The 20,189-nt window shown below is 41.5% G+C and overlaps 1 protein-coding gene across 3 annotated transcripts in view; it reads left to right on the top strand.

Moving 5' to 3' along the window:
- Positions 1 to 710: 710 nt before the first annotated feature.
- EXD2 (exonuclease 3'-5' domain containing 2) overlaps positions 711 to 20,189 on the top strand; it is a 52,117-nt gene continuing 32,638 nt past the window's right edge. For 2 of the 3 annotated variants that reach the window (XM_011222062.3, XM_034642375.1), the window contains exons 1-3: positions 711 to 817; positions 8,970 to 9,095; positions 13,532 to 13,915. In XM_011222062.3, the coding sequence (XP_011220364.1) occupies positions 13,571 to 13,915 (345 nt within the window). In that variant the 5' untranslated portion in view covers positions 711 to 817; positions 8,970 to 9,095; positions 13,532 to 13,570. The remainder of the gene's footprint in view (positions 818 to 8,969; positions 9,096 to 13,531; positions 13,916 to 20,189) is intronic. The other variant, XM_011222064.3, reaches the window with a different exon arrangement.

The raw sequence follows: 20,189 nt of genomic DNA on the forward strand, positions 1-20,189 counted from the left end.
ATAATAGTCCTGCTTCAGGAGGTTGTTTTGAGGATTAAATGAGATAAAATACATAAAACAATTTCCTAGCACACTGTGTGTACATAGTCAACAAATGGCAGCTATTATTATACCTTATATTCTTTATGCTCATCTCATCTCTCCTTCTGTTACACTTTCTATGACAGAGTAACAATACACAGCACACATTAGCCTCTTCACATATAATAGTTACTGATAAAGACTAGTTGAATGAATGATTTTAAATATAAACATAAGGTATTGTGGTTATTGTTATAAAAGATGGCATAATTATTATAATGGCAATAGTATAAAATGCACTGCTAATCAGGAATACAGTATTTAAACAAGTGTCTCTCCTATTTACCTTTATCATTTAACAGTTAAGGTAATTAGTGCAGTAGAGTAACATTACTTGAGCTAATTAGTAATAACAATTAGATGTTCCATATTGCATTTGTAAGGGTTCCAGAGGCTTCTCCTGTTAAAACCAAAACTAAAACAAATAAAAATACCACCCCAGACACAAAAACAAAAACACCCCTTTTCTGAAGAGATGCTAAGCCTTCCCAATTTTAACAGATCCTTTGTTCAGCAGTGGAGAAACGTGACGGAACAGCTGCCCCAGCAGGTTCCGTACAACATGGCGTCACCCATTTGTATACCCAAGCCGGGTTTACGTCCTTCTAGCCCGTTGGAGTACCGGAAGTGGTTTCGGCCCTAGTGGATCCGGGTAGGTGCGCGCAGGTGGCCTAGGAGGGTTCCAGTTTTTCAGCGTGAGGTGCCGCAGGTGTTCGGGTTAGGTCCGGGGTCGCAGGTAAGTGAGAGTAAGGGACCAGCGGGGCCTTTCACCCGTCTTGTGCGAGGGAAGGAAGGGGTTTCCAGTGCGGATTTTGGAGAGGCGTTGTGGACCTGGAGATGTCACTGTGTGCGGGGGCGCCTTATTGCGGGGACCCCGCCGTCCGCGAGCGACTTGGCCCAGCCCTTCTTCCCTTCCCCCGGCGCGGCCTCCTCGCCCCCCTCCCCCGCGGCGGTTCAGCACCCAGGTGTGCGACGAGGGCTCTCGCCCCGGGCCGCGGCCCACCACCCGCCACCGGCCGCCCCCTCGGGCCCCTTCGTCTCTCTTTAGGAGCACCTACCAAACCTTCATGGCTTCTAGACTCAGTCAGCTCAAAAGGAGGCACTGCCCCACAGCACCTGGCAACTCCTGGGGCGCAGCGTGTTGCACGCGGTCGCAGTTACAGTTCCCTCCCCACCTTTCGTGGGGGACCTGCCCCCGCCCGCAGTGTTACCACCCCTTTCCTCCCAGACCACACCCGCTGCTCTGGGCCTTGCTGGGAGCCAGCCCTTTCTCTTTCCGCATCCCTGGGAGGAAACTATAGAACCCTAGTGATGCCTACAGAATTGATACTTGCTCTTTAAAATATAAGCAAACCTAACGCTTTCTAAGCTTTTGATATACTGATTGGACGCAAACTCTCTTAAATACCCAGTCCTTGAAAACACTATACCATTTTTAAAAAAGATTTTATTTTATTTATTTCTTTGACACAGAGAGAGCGAGCTCAAGCAGGGGGAACAGCAGAAGGAGAGGGAGAAGCAGGCTCCCTACAGAGCAGGGAGACCCATGCTGGGCTCGATCCCAGGACCCTGGGATCATGCCCTGAGCTGAAGGCAGACGCTTAACCACTGAGCCACCCAGGCGCCCCATACCATTTTTTAAAAAGATTTTTTAGTTCTTATTTTTAAGTGATCTCTGTACCCAACGTGGCGCTCCAACAAACAAACCCCTAGATCAAGAGTCGCCTGCCCCACCGAGGGAGCCAGCCAGGCACCCAATACTGTAGTTTTTTAATTGTATTACATGGATAGTAGGAGCTGTATGGGAATATTTTGTTGATTATCAGAATTAGGAAGTGTGGGAGAAAAGCAGTTTAATAGGGGGAAATGATGATTCGTTTTGGTCAAATTGAGCTGGTTTTAGAAATGTATTTTATTTTTTTATTTTTTTTTATTTTTTTTTTTTTAAAGATTTTATTTATTTATTCGACAGAGATAGAGACAGCCAGCGAGAGAGGGAACACAAGCAGGGGGAGTGGGAGAGGAAGAAGCAGGCTCATAGCAGAGGAACCTAATGTGGGGCTCGATCCCGTAACGCCGGGATCACGCCCTGACCCGAAGGCAGACGTTTAACTGCTGTGCCACCCAGGCGCCCCAGAAATGTATTCTTTTATATTTAATTTTAAAAATTTATTTATTTATTTATTTGAGAGAGAGAGAGAGCACAAGCAGGGAGAGCAGCAGAGGGAGAAGGAGAAACAGTCTCCATGCTGATCAGGGAGCCGGACAGGGGGCTCAATCTGTCCTAGGCAGATGCTTAACCCACTGAGCCACCCAGGTTCCCCCTCTTTTATATTTATTTTAGTCGTAGTCCGTGCATACAACCTTTAAAAAATCCATGTACGAAATTTAAACAAAATGGATCGTCTTTGATTTCTTTCCATCTCCAACTTTAATCTCTTAGCCCTAAAGTAAGAACTGTTACCAGTTTGGGATGTGTTTTTCTATTTCTCTTTCTTTACATTTATTGACAAGTACTCACATAAGTTACATGCATGTAAGATGTAAGATTTCAGGGGCGCCTGGGTGGCGCAGCGGTTAAGTGTCTGCCTTCGGCTCAGGGCGTGATCCCAGCGTTATGGGATCGAGCCCCACGTCAGGCTCCTGCTATGAGCCTGCTTCTTCCTCTCCCTCTACCCCTGCTTGTGTTCCCTCTCTAGCTGGCTGTCTCTATCTCTGTCGAATAAATAAATAAAATCTTTAAAAAAAAAAGATTATTTCTCTAAAAAAAAAAAAAGATGTAAGATTTCATGTTAAATTTTTCCTAATACATATTTTACAAATAGGGGCATTTTGTACCTATTCAGCAACTTGACTTTTTATACTTAAAAATGGGTCTTGGAACTTTTTTTTGTCCATATGTATGTAGAGATCTACCTTATTCTTTCTACTTGCCCTGTACATTCCATGGTATATTAAGATTTCATAGTATACGAGATTCCATATATTGCTTACAGTTAGACACAGTGTGGCAGAGAACATCCTTCCACATGTGTCTGTGTGCCCATGTGGACATTTCAAACCTGCAGATCGAATTGCTGGATGGGAGCGTGTGGACATTTAATGGCAAACTGCCCACCAATAGTGTATAATAATGTCTATTTCCTTAGCTCTTTTAAGCATTTGATGCTATTAATCTTTTTTTTTCATTTTTGCCAATCTGATGGGTAAAAAATGATTCTGATTGTTGTTTTAATTTGTATTTCCCTAGTTACTAGAGAGATTGGGCCTGTTTTCATGATTGTTGGCTGTTCGTATTTCCTCTTTTGAGAAATGTCTCCTTTTAATTGGGCTGTTTTTTATTTTTATTTTTTTAAAGATTTTATTTATTTATTTGACGGAGATAGAGACAGCCAACGAGAGAGGGAACACAAGCAGGGGGAGTGGGAGAGGAAGAAGCAGGCTCATAGCAGAGGAGCCTGATGTGGGGCTCGATCCCATAACGCCAGGATCACGCCCTGAGCCGAAGGCAGACGCTTAACCGCTGTGCCACCCAGGCGCCCCTGTTTTTTAATATATAGTAGTCTTTTATGTCTTCTGGATATTAATCTTTTGTCATTTATATTTGTTTTAATTCTTTATTCCCAACTTAGTGCTTTTTAAAGTTGATGCTTGTCTTTTAACTACATGGCATCTTTGTCAAACCATAGTTTTAATTTTACATTTAAATGTATCCATTTTTTACTCTGTGCATTTTGTATTTTTTGGCTGTCATTCCTTATCAGGGTGGTTCTCCAGTGGGAGATATTTTGCCTTCTATGGGCTATTTGGCAATGTGAGGAGACATTTTTTGGTGTCTAACTGGGGTTGTGGAATGACGGGCATCTACTGGTTGGAAACCGAGTTGCTGCTAACATCCTGCAGTGCCTAGGAAAACCCACCACAACAAAGAGTTTTCCTGGACTAAAAAGTCAGTAGTGCTGATGTTGAAGAACCCTGTTACACCCTAAGGCACGACAGGGTTTCCTCTTATGACTATCTTTTCTTCTATAAATTCTTACATGTTTGAGTTTTTTTTAATTCCTCTGGGTGTGTGTGTGTGTGTGTGTGAATGGTGTGTGTATAGTTACTGTTTTCCCAACAGTGTCACTTCGAATATTAAATGCATTATTGATGTATTAATGTGAAATGCCACATTTATCATTTACTGCTTTCTCACACACAGACACAGTTTCTGGACTCTTCTATTCTGGACTCTTCTAATTTTCTGTTTTGCTGGACCAATACCACAATATCTTATGTTAAATATATGTTCTATTTTGATATTTAGTAGGATAAATACTCCCTTATTATTACTGTCATTACTTTATTGAAAATTGTGTACTTTATCAGCTCACATGCTCATTTAAAAAAAAAACTATTTGGGGCACTAATCTTCGAGTTTCTTTTCTAGACTTTTAGAATTAGCTTGTCAAATAGTTTTTTTAAGTGGCTTTGTTGAGATGTGATTTACATAACTCATTGTTTAAAGTATACAGTTCAATGGTTTTTAGTGTATTCACGTTGTGCAACCGTCACCATAATCTAATTTTAGAACATTTTCATTACCCCAAAAAGAAACCCATGCCAATTAGCAGTCATTCCCCATCCCCTTCCCCAGTACCCGAGCCCTAGGCAACTGCTAATCTTTCTGCCTTTATAGATCTGAATATTTTATATAGATGGAATCATACAATTTGTGATATTTTGTGGCAGGCGTCTTTCACTCGGCATAATATTTTTAAGTTTCATCCATGTTGTAGAATGTATCAGTACTCATCTGTTTTTACTGCTGAACAGAATTCCGTCCTAAGTTGTATTTGTTTCCTAGGGTTACAGTAACAAAATAACACAAACTGGGTGGCTTAAAATAACAGAAATGTATTCTCTCACAGTTCTAGAGGCTGTAAAGTCCAAAATCAAGGTGTCAGCAGGGCTTTGCCGTCTCTGATGGCTCTAGGGGAGAATCCTTTCTTGCCTCTTCTTAGCTTCTGGTGGTTGCTGGCAATCCTTGGCATTCCTTGGCTTGCAGCTGTGAAACTCCAACCTCTGCCTGTCTTCACATGGCTTCTTCCCTGAGGGTCTGTCTTTACACGGTACTTCTCTCTGTGGGAGCCTGTTTCTGTGTCTCTTCTCCCCTTCGTGGAAGGACACTATTTCTATTGGATTCAGAGCCCGCACTACTTCAGTATGACCTCATTGGATTATGTGTGCAAAGACCTAATTTTCAATAAGGTCACATTCACAGGTACTGGGGGTTAGGACTTCAACATACTTTTTTTGAGGACACCTATAACCTTATGGATACAGTACCTTTTATGTATCCACTTGTCAGCTGAAGGACATATATATTGTTTCCACTTTTTGGCTATTATGAATGACACGGCTGTGAACTTTTGTTTGGACATATGTTTTCATTCCTCTTGGGTATATACTTAGCAGTGGAATTGCCAGGTCATATGGCAACCCTATGCTTAATCATTTGAGGAACTGCCAGAGTGTTTTTCAAAGCAGCTGCACCGTTTTACATTCCCACCAGCAATGTGTGAGAGTTCCAATTTCTCCATATTGTTTTTTTTTTTTCAGAGCCATCCTAGTAGGTGTGAAGTGGTATCTCATTGTCATTTTGATCTGTATTTCCCTAATAGCTTTTTATGTGCTTATTGGCCATATGTATATTTTCTTTGAAGAAATGTCTGTTCAGATCCTTGCCTGTTTTTAACCAGTTTGTCTTTTTTATTATTGAATTGTAAGAGTTCTTTATATATTCTACATGCATGCTCTTACCAGATATGTGTTGTGAAAATATTTTCCCCCACCCTGGGGTTGTCTTTTCACTCTCTTGATGGTCAGTTCATTTTTTAAAAAGTTTTTAAAAATTAAGTTTACTTTGCATTTATATGTTATTTTGATTATTTCTGTAAAACAATCTCTTTATTAAAAAAATAGAATAATTATAGTACCTTTTGCAAAAGGTTGTTGAGAGGATTGAGTAATGTATACGTGATTGTATATAATGTAAGGTACCTGGCACGTGCGGTGTGCTCTGTATGTGACAGCTACAATAATATGTCTCTGCCCTCTCAGGCTTCTATGTCTTCAGTAAAATTTTCTATTTTTCTTCATATCAATCTTGCATATTTCTTGTTGAGTTTATACCTCGGTGTGTATGTGTATGTGGTGGTTGTTTTGTGTGTGGGTTTAAAAAGGTGTATGTTTCTCTTATGAGTGGGATTTTCTTCATATTTTTATAATGGTTTTGGAAAGCTATTAATTTTATATTCATCAAACTTTCAGAGTGATAATTTGTAAAAGTTATGACTGGCTTACTTATCCAGGTGATTCCAGGGCAGTCATTCTGTTAGGAACCATGGTCCTTTTTTTTTTCTTTTTTTTAACATAAGAGCTACGCCCAGCATTAGCATCTCATGATCCCGAGAGTCGCATGCTCTAGTGACCAAGTGACCAAGCCAGCCAGGTGACACCCTCCACCCCCAACCGTCTCATAGTTCTTTTTCATTCTGCCTTCTTCTGCCCTGGTTTGGATCTTCTTCCCTTCCAGGCTCTACTATTGTGGGTCTTCCAAGAGGTCTTTCTGTCTCTTGCCTTGCTGTCCTCCAGTCTGGCACCCACACAGCCACTACGGTGTTCTTTGATCCTGGCACTTCCCTTGTAGGTCTGTTAGTGGCTGTCCATTACCTGTAAGGTTTTCTCTTGTACAGTACTTTAAGGCCCCTCACGACTTGTTCTGGATCCGCTCATTCCCGCACCATGTGTCTCTGTTTTCTTGTATGCACAGTATGCTCCAGCACAGCACTACCCAGTAGAAGTACAATGTGAGCCCCATCTATACAGTTTTCTAGTAGCTGCACTAAAAATCTAAGGAGAGGGGCCTGTGGGTGGCTCAGTTGGTTAAGCGTCCAACTCTTGATTTCGGCTCAGGTCATGATCTCAGGGTTGTGAGATCGAGCCCCGTGTTAGGCTCTGCGCTCAGTGGGGAGTCTGCTTGAGGTTCTCTCTCTTCCTTTTGCCCCTCCCCCCTCTCCAAAATAAGTAAATAAATCTTTAAAATATATATAAAAAGAAGGTAAACTTAATAACATGTTTTATTTAACTTAGTATATTCAAATATTATTTCAACATACATATAAAAAAGCAATGTGGAATTCATATAAATAGAAAGTGTAATAGAAGTTACCAGGGGTTGCAGGGCATGGAATGGGAAGTTGCTGTTTAAGGTGTACAGAGTTCATGTGTGGGATGATGAGGAAGTTCTGGAAATGAGTAGTGGTGATGATGTACAATATTGTGAATGTAGTTAGTGCCACTGAATCATACACTTAAAAATGGTTAAAATGGTAAGTTTTGTGTTTTGTATATTTTACTAAAATAAAAAAGATCCACCTTAAAAACTGATATGGAAATTATCAATAAGATACTGTAACATTTTTTCATAGTAAGTCTTCAAAATTCTGTATTTTACACTTACAGTACACATTGAATTTGCTTGAACTTTTTTGCCTATACTGTGGTGCTTCCTGCCTTTTGTATCCTTGTACGTGCTGTTCCCTCTGCCCTTCCCCTAGCTGCCTGCTCACCTGGATGACTCACGCTCATTTTCTGACCCCAGCACTAGCTTCCCATACCCATCTCCCAGGAGCATTAGCGATACCCGCGCTCCTTCCTCTTTGCCATCCCCGTGCTGCTCGGGGTTCTCTCCCTGCCCTGCAACCTGTTCACTACGGGTGTTTCTCCTTTTCTGAATCCTGAATTTTTGAAAGCAGATTGTGCCTTTTTTTAAAGATTTTATTTATTTATTTGACAGAGATAGAGACAGCCAGCGAGAGAGGACACACAAGCAGGGGGAGTGGGAGAGGAAGAAGCAGGCTCATAGTGGAGGAGCCTGATGTGGAGCTCGATCCCATAACGCCGGGATCACACCCTGAGCCGAAGGCAGACGCTTAACTGCTGTGCCACCCAGGCGCCCCAAACAGGATGAAATTTAAAAAGAATGTGAAGCTTTGGATTTAAGTGCAAAATATAAATTATAAATATATATTTTAAAATGGGGGACTCAATTTGGTATCAGTGAATTTCAGTTGACCACAAGCTTTATATGACCCACCATTGGGTTTCTTCTACTCCAAAACGAGTCATTTCATACAACATCAGTAAAATCTAGGGTCCAGACACTAGCAAGTAGTAGTACCAGTGTCGTCCACAGCAATTGGACCCTGTCTCAGGTATTGAATACCGACCTGGGTGCCACATTTTAAGGGATACATCGACAAACTTGGAGGCGTTCAGAAAGACCCGGCCACAGTGGTGACCCTCCCACGTCACAAGAAGGCTGCTTGGTTTAGGAAGAATGTTCTAAGGGGAGCCATAAAAGCTGTCTTGACATATCTCACAGGCTCTCAGGAGAGAGGAAACCCTGTTGTTATTTCAGGGGCCTGACTGGACATCAAAGAGAGCAATTACTGGGGCGCCGGGGTGGCTCAGTCAGTTAAGTACCCAGCTCTTGATTTCGGCTCAGGTCATGATCTCAGGGTTGTGACATTGAGCCCGTCCAGCTCCTTGCTGGGTGTGGAACCTGCTTAAAATTCTCTCTTTCTCCCTTTGCCCTTCCCCCCTTAAAAAAAAAAAACCTAAAAAGAGAGCAATTTCTGAGTAGGGAACTTTTGCAGAATGCAAGGACTTTTCAACAAAAACTGCCGCTTAAGGTAATGAACCCTGTTCTTAGAAGTATTCAGGTAGAGAGACCAGGTCATGATCTGTCAGGATTACTAGAGAGAGGCTTCTTAACTTGTGCAGGAGCTGAATCTGGCTCCTGAATTTTCACGCTGTGGTTCTTTGTTTTCCTTTAATAGGAGTTCTGTGGTTTATAGAGGCCAGTAGCAGTAAGAGCTGACATTGATGGAGCCCTAATGTGCTAGCCAGTATGCTAAGTCAGGTGCATTGATCACCTTACTTAAGCCTCACAGGAGTCCTGCCAGGTAGGTCCTATCTTTCCCATTTTACCAGTGAGGAAACAGAGACTTAGAGAAGTTCAGTGGATTGCCCAAGTTACATAGCTAGCAAGTGGCAGGGTCTGGATTTGAACCCAGGGTATTTGACTCTAGGGCCCTTGTCCTTATCCTCTACCTTAGGCCGCTCCCTGCACAGCTTAACATACTTGTTTAATTCATCCAGATGTGATGTACTTCAGGAATATAATCATGTCTTAAGTGGGATATTTACTTTGTCTATCTGTAAAAAGCATTAATTAAAAAAAAACTAGTAACTTTTCTAATTATCAAGAGATACACATACTTGCATAGAATTTGAAAAATCAAAATTATAATCCTACTACCATTAGGTAATCACTGTTGTCAGCTTGATGTTCAGTTACTGTGTACAATTTTATTTTATTTTTTTAAAGGTTTTATTTATTCATTTGAGAGAGAGAGAGAGCGAGAGCACAAGCAGGGGGAGCAGCAGAGGGAGAGAGAGAAGCAGACTCCCCAGTGAGCAGGGAGCTTGACATGGGACTCGATCCCAGGACCCTGGGATCATGACCTGAGCCGAAGGCAGACACTTCACTGACCAAGCCACCCAGGTGCCCCTACTATGTACAATTTAGAAAAATAAATTAAAATGGCACACTTTTTTCAGTCATGGGAGGAGGTGAGGCACTGAAAGCTTTGGATCCCAGGGCAAGCCCTTGGCGAGTTATCTCAGTCTGCTTGGGCTGCTAACATAGAATACCACAGACGGGGTGGATCGTAAGCAATGGAAGTGTATTTCTCCCAGTTCTGGAGGCTGAAGTCCAGGATCAGGGGGCCAGCGTGGTTAGGTCCTAGGGAGAGCCCTCTTTCACAAGGCGGACTGCTGACTTCTCACTGTATCCTCCCATGCAGAGATCAGAGGGAAGCAAGCTTTTACAAGGGCACTGATCCCGTTCGTGGGGCCTCCACCCTCATGACCTCACCTAACCCTAATCACCTTGCCAAGGCTCCACCTCCCAATACCATCACACTGGGGGCTAGGGTTTCAACCTATGAGTTTTAGAGGGACGCAGACTTTCCGCTTGTAACACAAAATTTGTAACACTTCTGGCCCTGCATTGAACCATACTATTTCTTTTTAGCACCAAGGCTCAGTAAGGGGAAAAATACTTCTTTCGTTGGAATAGACAGATTTTTGTAATCAGATGATTAAAGTAGAGACATTTATCATAAAACATAACAATTGGAATTACATTGTATTCATTCGATGAGTATTTATGATTATGAACCCTGTGCTAGTTACTGGGGATATATGTAGTGTTGAAGGAGCCAGGTGAGGTCCCTGTTTTCATGGAGTTTACAATCTAGTGGGAAAGACAGTCAGTGAATGAACCAACAGTTATTCATCAGTCAGGCCAACAGGAAAAAGTCAGAAATATTGCTGATTTTTTTTTTTAATATTGCTGAATTTTGACAAATGTGTATACCTGGGTAATCCAAGCTTCCATCAAGACTTGGCATGTTACACACTATTCTAGAAAGTTCCCTCTTGCCTGAAATGCTCTTCCCTAGAAATTTTCATGACTGGCTTTTTTTGATATTCAGTACTCCGCTTGAATCTCTCTTCCCTGTAAACCGTTCCCCCCACCCCGCCAGGCAACTACTGTTCAGATCTGTTTCTACTATAGTTTAATTTTAGTTGTTCTAAAACTTTATGTAAATAGAACCGTACAGTTTCTCTTTTGTATCTGGCTTCTTTCACTCAGCCTGATATTATTTAAGATTCATGCAAATATCAGTATTTCGTTTATTTTTATTATTACTAAGTACTATTCTACTGACAGGTAGCAACTGGACTGTTGCTGGGGTTTGGCTATTATGAATAAAGTTGTTGCGAACATTCTTAAACAAGTCTTTTTGTGGATAGATTTAATTTATCTAGATTGGGACTCAGAACTGTACTAAATCTGATGACCTCCATCTTCCAAACCTTCATCACATGGACGTTGAGTTTCTCGATCTATCCTTCATGTCTCTGCTATGTTTTCTTCATCTTTCTCTCTGTGCTACATTCTGAGTGAGTTCCTCAGATTTACCTTCAATTGCCTAACTCTCTCTCTCTCTCTGTCTGATCTGTTTAACTTGCCTTTTGAGTATTGAATTTTTAAAAAATATTTAACAGATATTTTTCGTATCTAGAATTTCCATTTTTTGTTTTCTCCTGTTCATGTTTTAGATTTTATTTATTTCAGAGACTTAGAGAAGTCTCTAAGTGTTATTAATACTAAGTCCCCGAGTGTTATTATTTTAAAGTTCCTTTCAGATCTCGGATATGGATATTTTTGTTTGGATCTATTGTGAACTGTTTTTTATTGGCTTTAAGGTTTTTGATTTGTGTTTTGTTGTTATTCATTTATGATTGCTCTTCTAGGGACTGGTCTTCTGTAGAAGTCCTGCATGTTTCTTGTGTGTTAGAAACAGACAGACAGACAGAAACACACACACACACACACACACCCCAACAGAATCCACCAATTCTAACCATTTTCATTTTAGTTTCTTGGCTTAGGGTTTTCTTCTGTGAGGATAGTATGAACTTGGGCCCTGTACTGCTTCACAGAGCGGGCTTGAGCTCTGCCTTCCCATGAGGAGCTCTGGTCATACTCTCAGCCTTGGGCAGGTGGCTTGCCTGGACCCTGGTGGGTGAGCACTTTCAGTTCCCGTTCCTGAACAAGGTAGCACTCTCCTGGGTCCCAGGTGTGCCCCGGGCTTGTGGCCTAGACTTGCGGTCATGGGCTAGCAATATACCCCAGCGCTGGGGCTGGTAGGAGTTCTGGTCTCTGCCCAGCTGTATCTCCCACCCACTTCCATTTCTGGCACCTGATGATTTCCCTTTCTTCTTTTTGAGTTTAATTCTGCATTATGCTTTTATCTTTTTAATGTTTTCTCCAGCATTTTGTATTGTTTCCAGTGGGAAAGGGAGGGTTTTTTGGTTTTTTTAAAACATCACCTCAGATTATTTTAACTAGAAATTTGTGCAGATTCCTTAATCTCATTAAGCCTTCAGTAAAAGTACTGGAGAAGGTACACATGAGTACTTAGCACAGTTTCTGCAATAAAGTAAGTCTTTTTAAAACAACACAGCCATTTTATTGTTTTCATTAGCAGTGTAAGGATTATGATTTTGTTTTTCGTCTCCAATGCCAAATAGCTCTGTAGGTATGATGATAGCCCAGGGTTGTTGTAAATATTAAATTATTAAAAAAGTAATTATTACTGAAGCTTTGAAGAATGATAAAAACGGTACACATTCGGTGGGAAACTCCCAGCCATAGAGAAGCGTAGGCAGGGTGTAGTGGATCGCTGCGTCTTTGGGCATGAGAGATTTTAGGCCAGAGCCCACAGATGGGTGGCACAGAGCCCGGAGTGTTTTTGTTTGGCTGGTACAATGTTTTAAAAACTGTAAATTTGTTGCTGACACTTAAAAATAGTGACATTTCACATAAAATTTAGATATCTGACTTCTCTTGAATAATGGAGTTATCTGACTGTACTGGGACTGCTTCCCAAACAGGATCAACCCCCTTGTGCTGAATGGTGTCTGTCCCAGGATAGCTCTCCGTGACTGAAGCCAAGGGCTGCTTACCCTTTATTGTTACACATTTTCTGTTGTTATTTAAGTAGTACAGAAATACTACTATATATCCATTTCTCTGTCAAGAATAGGAACACAAGGGGTGCCTGGGTGGCACCGCGGTTGGGCGTCTGCCTTCGGCTCAGGGCGTGATCCCTGCGTTGTGGGATCGAGCCCCACATCACTCTTCTGCTGTGAGCCTGCTTCTTCCTCTCCCACTCCCCCTGCTTGTGTTCCCTCTGTCGCTGGCTGTCTCTATCTCTGTTGAATAAATAAATAAAATCTTAAAAAAAAAAAAAAGAATAGGAACACAAAAGATAAATGGAGAAAACCACATGTGATAAGAAAAATGGAAGAGAGACTGTTGTGTGGGGTTTCCCTGACTAAAGCCATCTGCCATTCTTATTTCTTTTTTTAATTGTGTCAAATAATAGAACATCAGAGTGATCACAGTGGTCACCGAAGGGTAGTAGGATTATAATTAATTTTAGATTTTTCAAATTCTTTTCAGGAATTTGTTCTTGTCTATGTTCTTATCTATGTTCAGATGCCCTGTTGTCACATGCTGAAGTGAGCGCTGGGCAGCTGGTAGAGGATGGGGGTTTTCTCGGGTGGAATGAAGAGAGAGACGGAGAACAGAATGTACAGAAGGGAGAAAAATAAGTATCACTCTTCCCATGTGGAAATTTGTAGCATTTTGTTTTAGTTTGTGGACACAGATATTGTAAGTGGACTGCTTTTTAGGGGAAAACATGTTTCCATGTAGGTTTAAATTCTGTGTATAAATATTTTGTTGCCACTTGTTTTGCAGATTGTGGGATTAGTGATATGCTTTCCTAAAGAGCACAAAATGTTGAAGATGTCTAGATACTTAATGGCTTTGACGGTGACCACCCTTGTCGGTGTGGCTGTGGGGGGGTTTGTCCTGTGGAAAGGCATCCAGCGGCGGAGGAGCAAAGCGAGCCTCGACCCTGGGCAGCCGCGGCGGCAGCAGCAGCAAGCACCGGGCAGGAGGGAGCTGTCCCCTCCACGAGAGGACCAGCTGCACGCCGGTGCCCCCAGAGCCTCATGGGAGGAGAGGATCCTCGGAGCAAAGGTGGTGACTGTGTCTCAGGAGGCGGAGTGGGATCAGATTGAGCCCTTGCTTAGAAGTGAGTTAGAAGACTGTCCAGTGCTTGGAATCGACTGTGAGTGGGTAAGTTAAAAAGCAAAAACAGAACGTATGCATCTTTTCTGCTTTTCTTTTCTTTTTTTTTAAAAGATTTTATTTATTTATTTGACAGAGAGAGACAGCCAGTGAGAGAGGGAACACAAGCAGGGGGAGTGGGAGAGGAAGAAGCAGGCTCCCAGCGGAGGAGCCCGATGTAGGGCTCGATCCTGGAACACCAGGATCACGCCCTGAGCCAAAGGCAGACACTTAACGACTGAGCCACCCAGGCGCCCCCTTTTCTGCTTTTCTAACTAGGTGACTTGAATAGTAGGTAGAGGAGGAGAGTAAAGGAGAATTAGCCTGTTCTCGGCTAGCTCACAGCTAGAATTTAGCAGAAGGAGAAGCTGCCTCTCTTATCAGGATAGGGGAGTGCTTATAGGATAGGGGAGGGTTCTAGAGTGAGGCAAATCCGTACAAGCTCCATTTTGACCACTTATCATTCCTTGAACTTCGACAAGCTACTTACTCTCTGAGAGTCTCAGTGAACTTGTGTCCAATAGGGATGTAATGGTATCTCCCTCCCAGGGCATTTCAAAGGATTCGAATAGACAAGCCCTAGAAAGGGTTCAGCATGGTTTTTGCATATAGTCAGTGCTCATTAAGTATTAGTTACTATTAATATTTTTAATAGTATTTTCATAAGGATGCCATGGAGAGGATAGTTAAGGAAGTTTACCTACATGGGAATTATTACACAAAGTAGCATTTAAAGAGATAACAATTAAAATTTGAAATACTGTTTACTCTCAGCCAGGTACTTTGCTGTTTTATTTGCATCATCTTGTTTAATTTCCACATTAATCCAGTGTAGGAAGACACTACTGTTACCTTCGCTTTACAGCTAGGGAAGGAGACCTAAAAAGGTAACCACTTGAGCCCAGGGCTTTCTTAACCATCTGGATAGTCCGTTCTTTCCCTCCCTCCCTCCCTCCCTCCCTCCCTTCCTTCCTAGATTTTACTTATTTAGAGAGTGTGCAAGTGGGGGAGGGGCAGAGAGAGAGGGAGAAGGAGATCCCAAGCAGACTCCATGTCAAGTGCACGACGCCTGACACGGGGCTCGATCTCACAACCCCGAGATCATGACCTGAGCCAAAATCAAGTCAGGCAGTCAACCGCCTGAGCCACTCAGGCACCCAGCATCTGGTTAATTTTCCTACAGCTCTTCCTTTGGGAGAGTTGTTACGTAGCTGGGGTGAGGGTCATATGGTGGATCCATTCCTCTATCATTCTGACTCATAGAATGAACTTTAATCTCCGTGAAACAGAGATATTATAAAAGTATAAATAAGTCATAGTTATCATTTCTTACTAATTCAATAGAATGCCTTGCCAAGATTCTCTGATGTATTTCTTCTGGGTATCTAGGATATGGCCTCGAGCCAGGGCATGGAATCAGAAGAGGCCCTAAGCAGAATAGCTGCCACAAAATCAGGTCAGAGCATGGTGGGAGGCCTTGCAGGTGCCAGTGCAGTGATGGCCAAGGGAACACGTGGCAGCATGGGTAAGGTTTAGTAGTCACGCAGGACCCCATACCTTGGCTACTGGAGGGTATTTCATTGGATCAGCAATAATAGTAGTTGTTTCTGCCAGTGACCTTGGGCAATTAGGAAAGGATTGGATACTTTTGGTGTATTCTGTGTAAGAAATTATATCATTTTAGAAATATTTACACCAACAGTAATAGAAGAAACCATTGCTAAACAGTGAGTTTTAGTAGATGAGGAAAATTCACTTTTCCCAAACACCTTGATTTTCTAACTAAATGAAATATCAGTGCATCAACAGGGTAGTCTGAAGTGAATAGTTAGTGACAGCAGTTTAGTTACTATAGCAGAGGCATGGGTTAATTAAAGTGGCAAGTAATCTCAAACCTACTTCATTTTGGTTTTGGGTAAGTATTGAACTCCTGCTGGAGGCCAGATCTCCTTCAGGTGTGATTGCATTTCCCTGATTGCGGCCAGAGAAAAGCTTTAGGAAGAAAATCATTCATTCCTTTTCTCTCTATTCTTCCATTTCTTTCTTTCTTTTCTTTTTTTAGAGATGGGGGAGGGGCAGAGGGAGAGGGAGAGAGAGAATCCCAAGCAGACTCTGCGCTGCGTGGAGAGCCGGACACGGGGCTCAATCTCACGAACCTGAGATCATGACCTGAGCCGAAATCAGGAGTTGGATGCTTAACCAACCACCCAGGCACCCCTCCATTCTTCCATTTCTATTTCCCTTCCTCCTTTACTCACTTTTTGTGTTTGTTGAGTTATGGTTTTTGCTCATGTCTAACACAGTGAGTATTTGTTTGGATTTACCAAAGCGTCTACCTTTTTATCTGCTCGTTTTCCCTTATCTCTCAGACCTTCATTTTAGGATCATGTCCTTCAAGGTCATCCTGTAGTAGTTTGTTTGTTTGTTTGTTTCTTTCTTTCTTTCTTTTTTTTAGAGAGAGAGAGAGCTTGAGAGCAAGTTGGGGGGGGGCTGCAGAGGGAGAGAGAGAATCTTAAGCAGGCTCCACACCCAGCACAATTCCATTCCCCATCGTGGGGCTCGATCTCACAACCCTGAGATCATGACCTGAGCCGAAATCAAGAGTCAGTTACTCAACCGACTGAGCCACCCAGGAACCCCTAGAAGTTTATTTCTTGAGGGCTCATTAAACTTATTGTCATTGTTATTGTTTGAGAAGTGTCTTTATTTTACTCTTGATCTTGAAAGATACTTTCACTGGATATAAAACTCTAGCTTGGCAATGTATCATCATTTGCAAGACAGTATTCCAGTGTCTTCTGGCTTCCATTGTTGCTGTGAACTGTTAGTCTAAATGTTGATTCCTCATAGTAATCTAACTTTCTGTAGCTCCTTCTAAGATCTTCACTTTGAGTTTGTGGCTCTGAAGATTCACTATGATGAAGGTAGGTGTTCTCTCTGTATTTCTAGCTTGGGATTCAGAGAGATAGCTGGAAATGAGGATTGGTATCTTCTTTGAATTTTTAAATTCTATTTGAAAATTGTCTTTACCTTGTTTGTTCTTCTCCTCCTCCTCCTCCCTTTCTTCTTACTTTTCCTTCTCATCTTCCTCATTGTGCTCCTTCTTTCTTGCTGGAATTCGGTCAGCCATATTCTGAACTTTTTGTGCTATCCTACATGTCTGGTAACTATATAGTTTATATAAACTCTCTGTCTCTCTCTCTCTCTATATATATATAAACTATATATAATTTTAAATATTTTATTTATTTATTTGAGAGAGAGAGAGCACAAGCAGGGGGAGGGGCAGAGGGAGAGGGAGAAGCAGACTCCCCACTGAGCAGGGAGCCTGACATGGGGCTCGATCCCAGGACCCTGGGATCATGACCTGAGCCAGAGGTAGATGTTTAACAGACTGAGCCACCCAGGTGCCCCTCTCCTTTATATTTAACATATTGTCATCTCTCTGGATTCATTCTGCACAGTTTCTTTAGGTCTCTTTTACAGTCCCCTTTTTCTTTATTTAGTTTTGTCTCATCTGTTTAACTTGCCCCTTAAGTCTTTTTTTTTAACCTTTTTTTTGTGAAATAAAACACATCAAAGTGCCTGAAACAAAAATAGCTAAATGATTTATCTGAAGAGAACAGCTGTGTAGCTAGAAACTAGGTCAGGAAATAGAAGATTGCTAGTACCCCAGGAGTTCCCCTTATGACCCCTTGTAATCGTTATCCCCCAAGGGTTATCATTATCCTGATTTCATAGTATTCACATTCTTGTTTTTCTTTATACTCTTAGTACTCAAGCATGCATCCCTAAGCACTATAATTTGGATATGCCTGCTTTTTAAATTTAATATATATGAAATGGTCAAGTAATGTATTCTTTTGTGTCCATCTTCTTTTGCTCAACATTATGTTTCTGAGATTTGCCTGTGGTGTGTGTGACTGATTCTTTGCCATATAGTCATCTATTGTATAAAAATATCATGGTTTATTCATCTATTCTAATATTGATAGATATTTGGGTTGTTCGTGATTTGGAGCACTTACAAAGAATGTTCCAATGAACATATGTACTCATTATTGGGCATATATACCTATGAATGGAGTCCTGGATTGTAGAATTGTGTATATGTTTAACTTATATGGATAATGGCAAGTTGTTTGCCAAGGTGGTTTTCACTGATGTACCCTCCAGTCAGTATTGTATGAGTGTAGCCATTGTTTTCAGAAGTAGTTCTACTGATTTAACTTCCCACCAAAAGTACATGAAAATTGTCTTTGTCACATATCTTGTCAACATTTGGTACTGTCAGATTTTTATTTGTTTTTAATTTTTATTTATTTTTTAGTACTGTCAGATTTTTAAATATTAACTTTTCCCATGGGTGTGTGTAATATTTCATTGTGGTTTTAATCTTCATATTCCTAATTACTAGTGAGGTTAGCATTTTTTTTTTAAAGATTTTTTATTTATTTATTTGACAGAGAGAGAGAGACAGCCAGCGAGAGAGGAAACACAAGCAGGGAGAGTGGGAGAGAGAGAGAAGCAGGCTCCTAGCGGAGGAGCCTCATGTGGAGCTCGATCCCAGAATGTGGGGATCATGCCCTGAGCCAAAGGCAGATGCCTAACGACTGAGCCACCCAGGCACCCCAAGGTTAAGCATCTTTTTTGAAAAGATTTTTTTTTTAATCCAATATATTTATTTAATTATACCATCTTGCATTTTCTTTCTTTCTTTTTTTTTTTTTCTTTTTGGGAGCTTTTCTTTAAATTCTAGTTAGCTAACATACAGTGTAATATTAGTTTCAGGAGTACAGTACAGTGATTTAACACTTGCATACAATACCTGGTACTCATCACGAGTGCACTTGTTAATCCCTATCACCTATTGAACCCATCCCCAACGCATCTCCCCCATCTGGTTCTATATAGTGAAGAGTCTGTTTCTTGGTTTGCCTCTTTCTTTCTCTTTCTTTTTCCCCTTTGTTGTTTGTGTTGTTTCTTAAATTCCACATGAGTGAAATCAAATGGTATTTGTCTTTCTCTGACTAATTCGCTTAGCTCCATCAATGTTGTTGCAAATGGCAAGACTTCATTCTTTTTTATGGCTGAGTAATATTCCTTTGTGTATATACACCACATCTTCTTTATCCATTCATCAGTCAGTGGACCCTTAGGCTGTTTCCATAAGTTGGCGATTGTAGATAATGCTGCTTAAACAGCGGGGTGCATGTATCCCTTTGAATTAGTATTTTTGTATTCTTTGAGTACTGCAATTGCTGAATCATAGGGTAGTTCTGTTTTAACTTTTTTTTTTTTTAAAGATTTTATTTATTTATTTGACAGAGATAGAGACAGCCAGCGAGAGAGGGAACACAAGCAGGGGGAGTGGGAGAGGAAGAAGCAGGCTCATAGTGGAGGAGCCTGACGTGGGGCTCGATCCCATAATGCCGGGATCACGCCCTGAGCCGAAGGCAGACACTTAACCGCTGTGCCACCCAGGCGCCCCTCTGTTTTAACTTTTTGAGGAATCTCCATACTGTTTCCCAGAGTGGCTGCACCAGCTTGTATTCCCAACCACAGTGCAGGAGGGTTCCTTTCTCCACATCCTCATCCTCACCAACATCCTCTCCACATCCTCACCAACACCTGTTGTTTCTGGTGTTGTTGATTTTAGCCATTCCGACTGGTGTGAGGTGGTATCTCATTGTAGTTCTGATTTGCATTTCCCTGATGCCGAGTGATGTTGAGCATCTTTTCATGTGTCTGTTGGCCATCTTGGATGTCTTCTCTGGAAAAATACCTGTTCATGACTTCTGCCCAGTTTTTAATTGGATTATTCATTTTTTGGGTGTTGGGTTTTATAAGTTCTTTATATACTTTGGATACTAACGCTTTATCAGATATGTTAATTGCAAATATCTTCTCCCTTCAGTAGGTTGCCTTTTAGTTTTATTGATTGTTTCCTTTAGTGTAATAAAAATTTTTTATTTAAGTTATTTAATTTTTTAGTTGAGCATCTTTTTTTTTTTTTTTTAAGATTTTATTTATTTATGTGACAGAGAGACAGCCAGCGAGAGAGGGAACACAAGAAGGGGGAGTGGGAGAGAAGAAGCAGGCTCTCAGCAGAGGAGCCTGATGTGGGGCTTGATCCCATAACGCCAGGATCACGCCCTGAGCTGAAGGCAGACGCTTAACCGCTGTGCCACCCAGGCGCCCCGGTTGAGCATCTTTTTTGCATTTTATGAATCATTTAGCTATCTTCTTTTGTGGAGTACCTGTTCAAGCCTCTTGCTCCTTT

This window comes from Ailuropoda melanoleuca, chromosome 14, assembly GCF_002007445.2.
Source record: "Ailuropoda melanoleuca isolate Jingjing chromosome 14, ASM200744v2, whole genome shotgun sequence".
Lineage (NCBI taxonomy): Eukaryota > Metazoa > Chordata > Mammalia > Carnivora > Ursidae > Ailuropoda > Ailuropoda melanoleuca.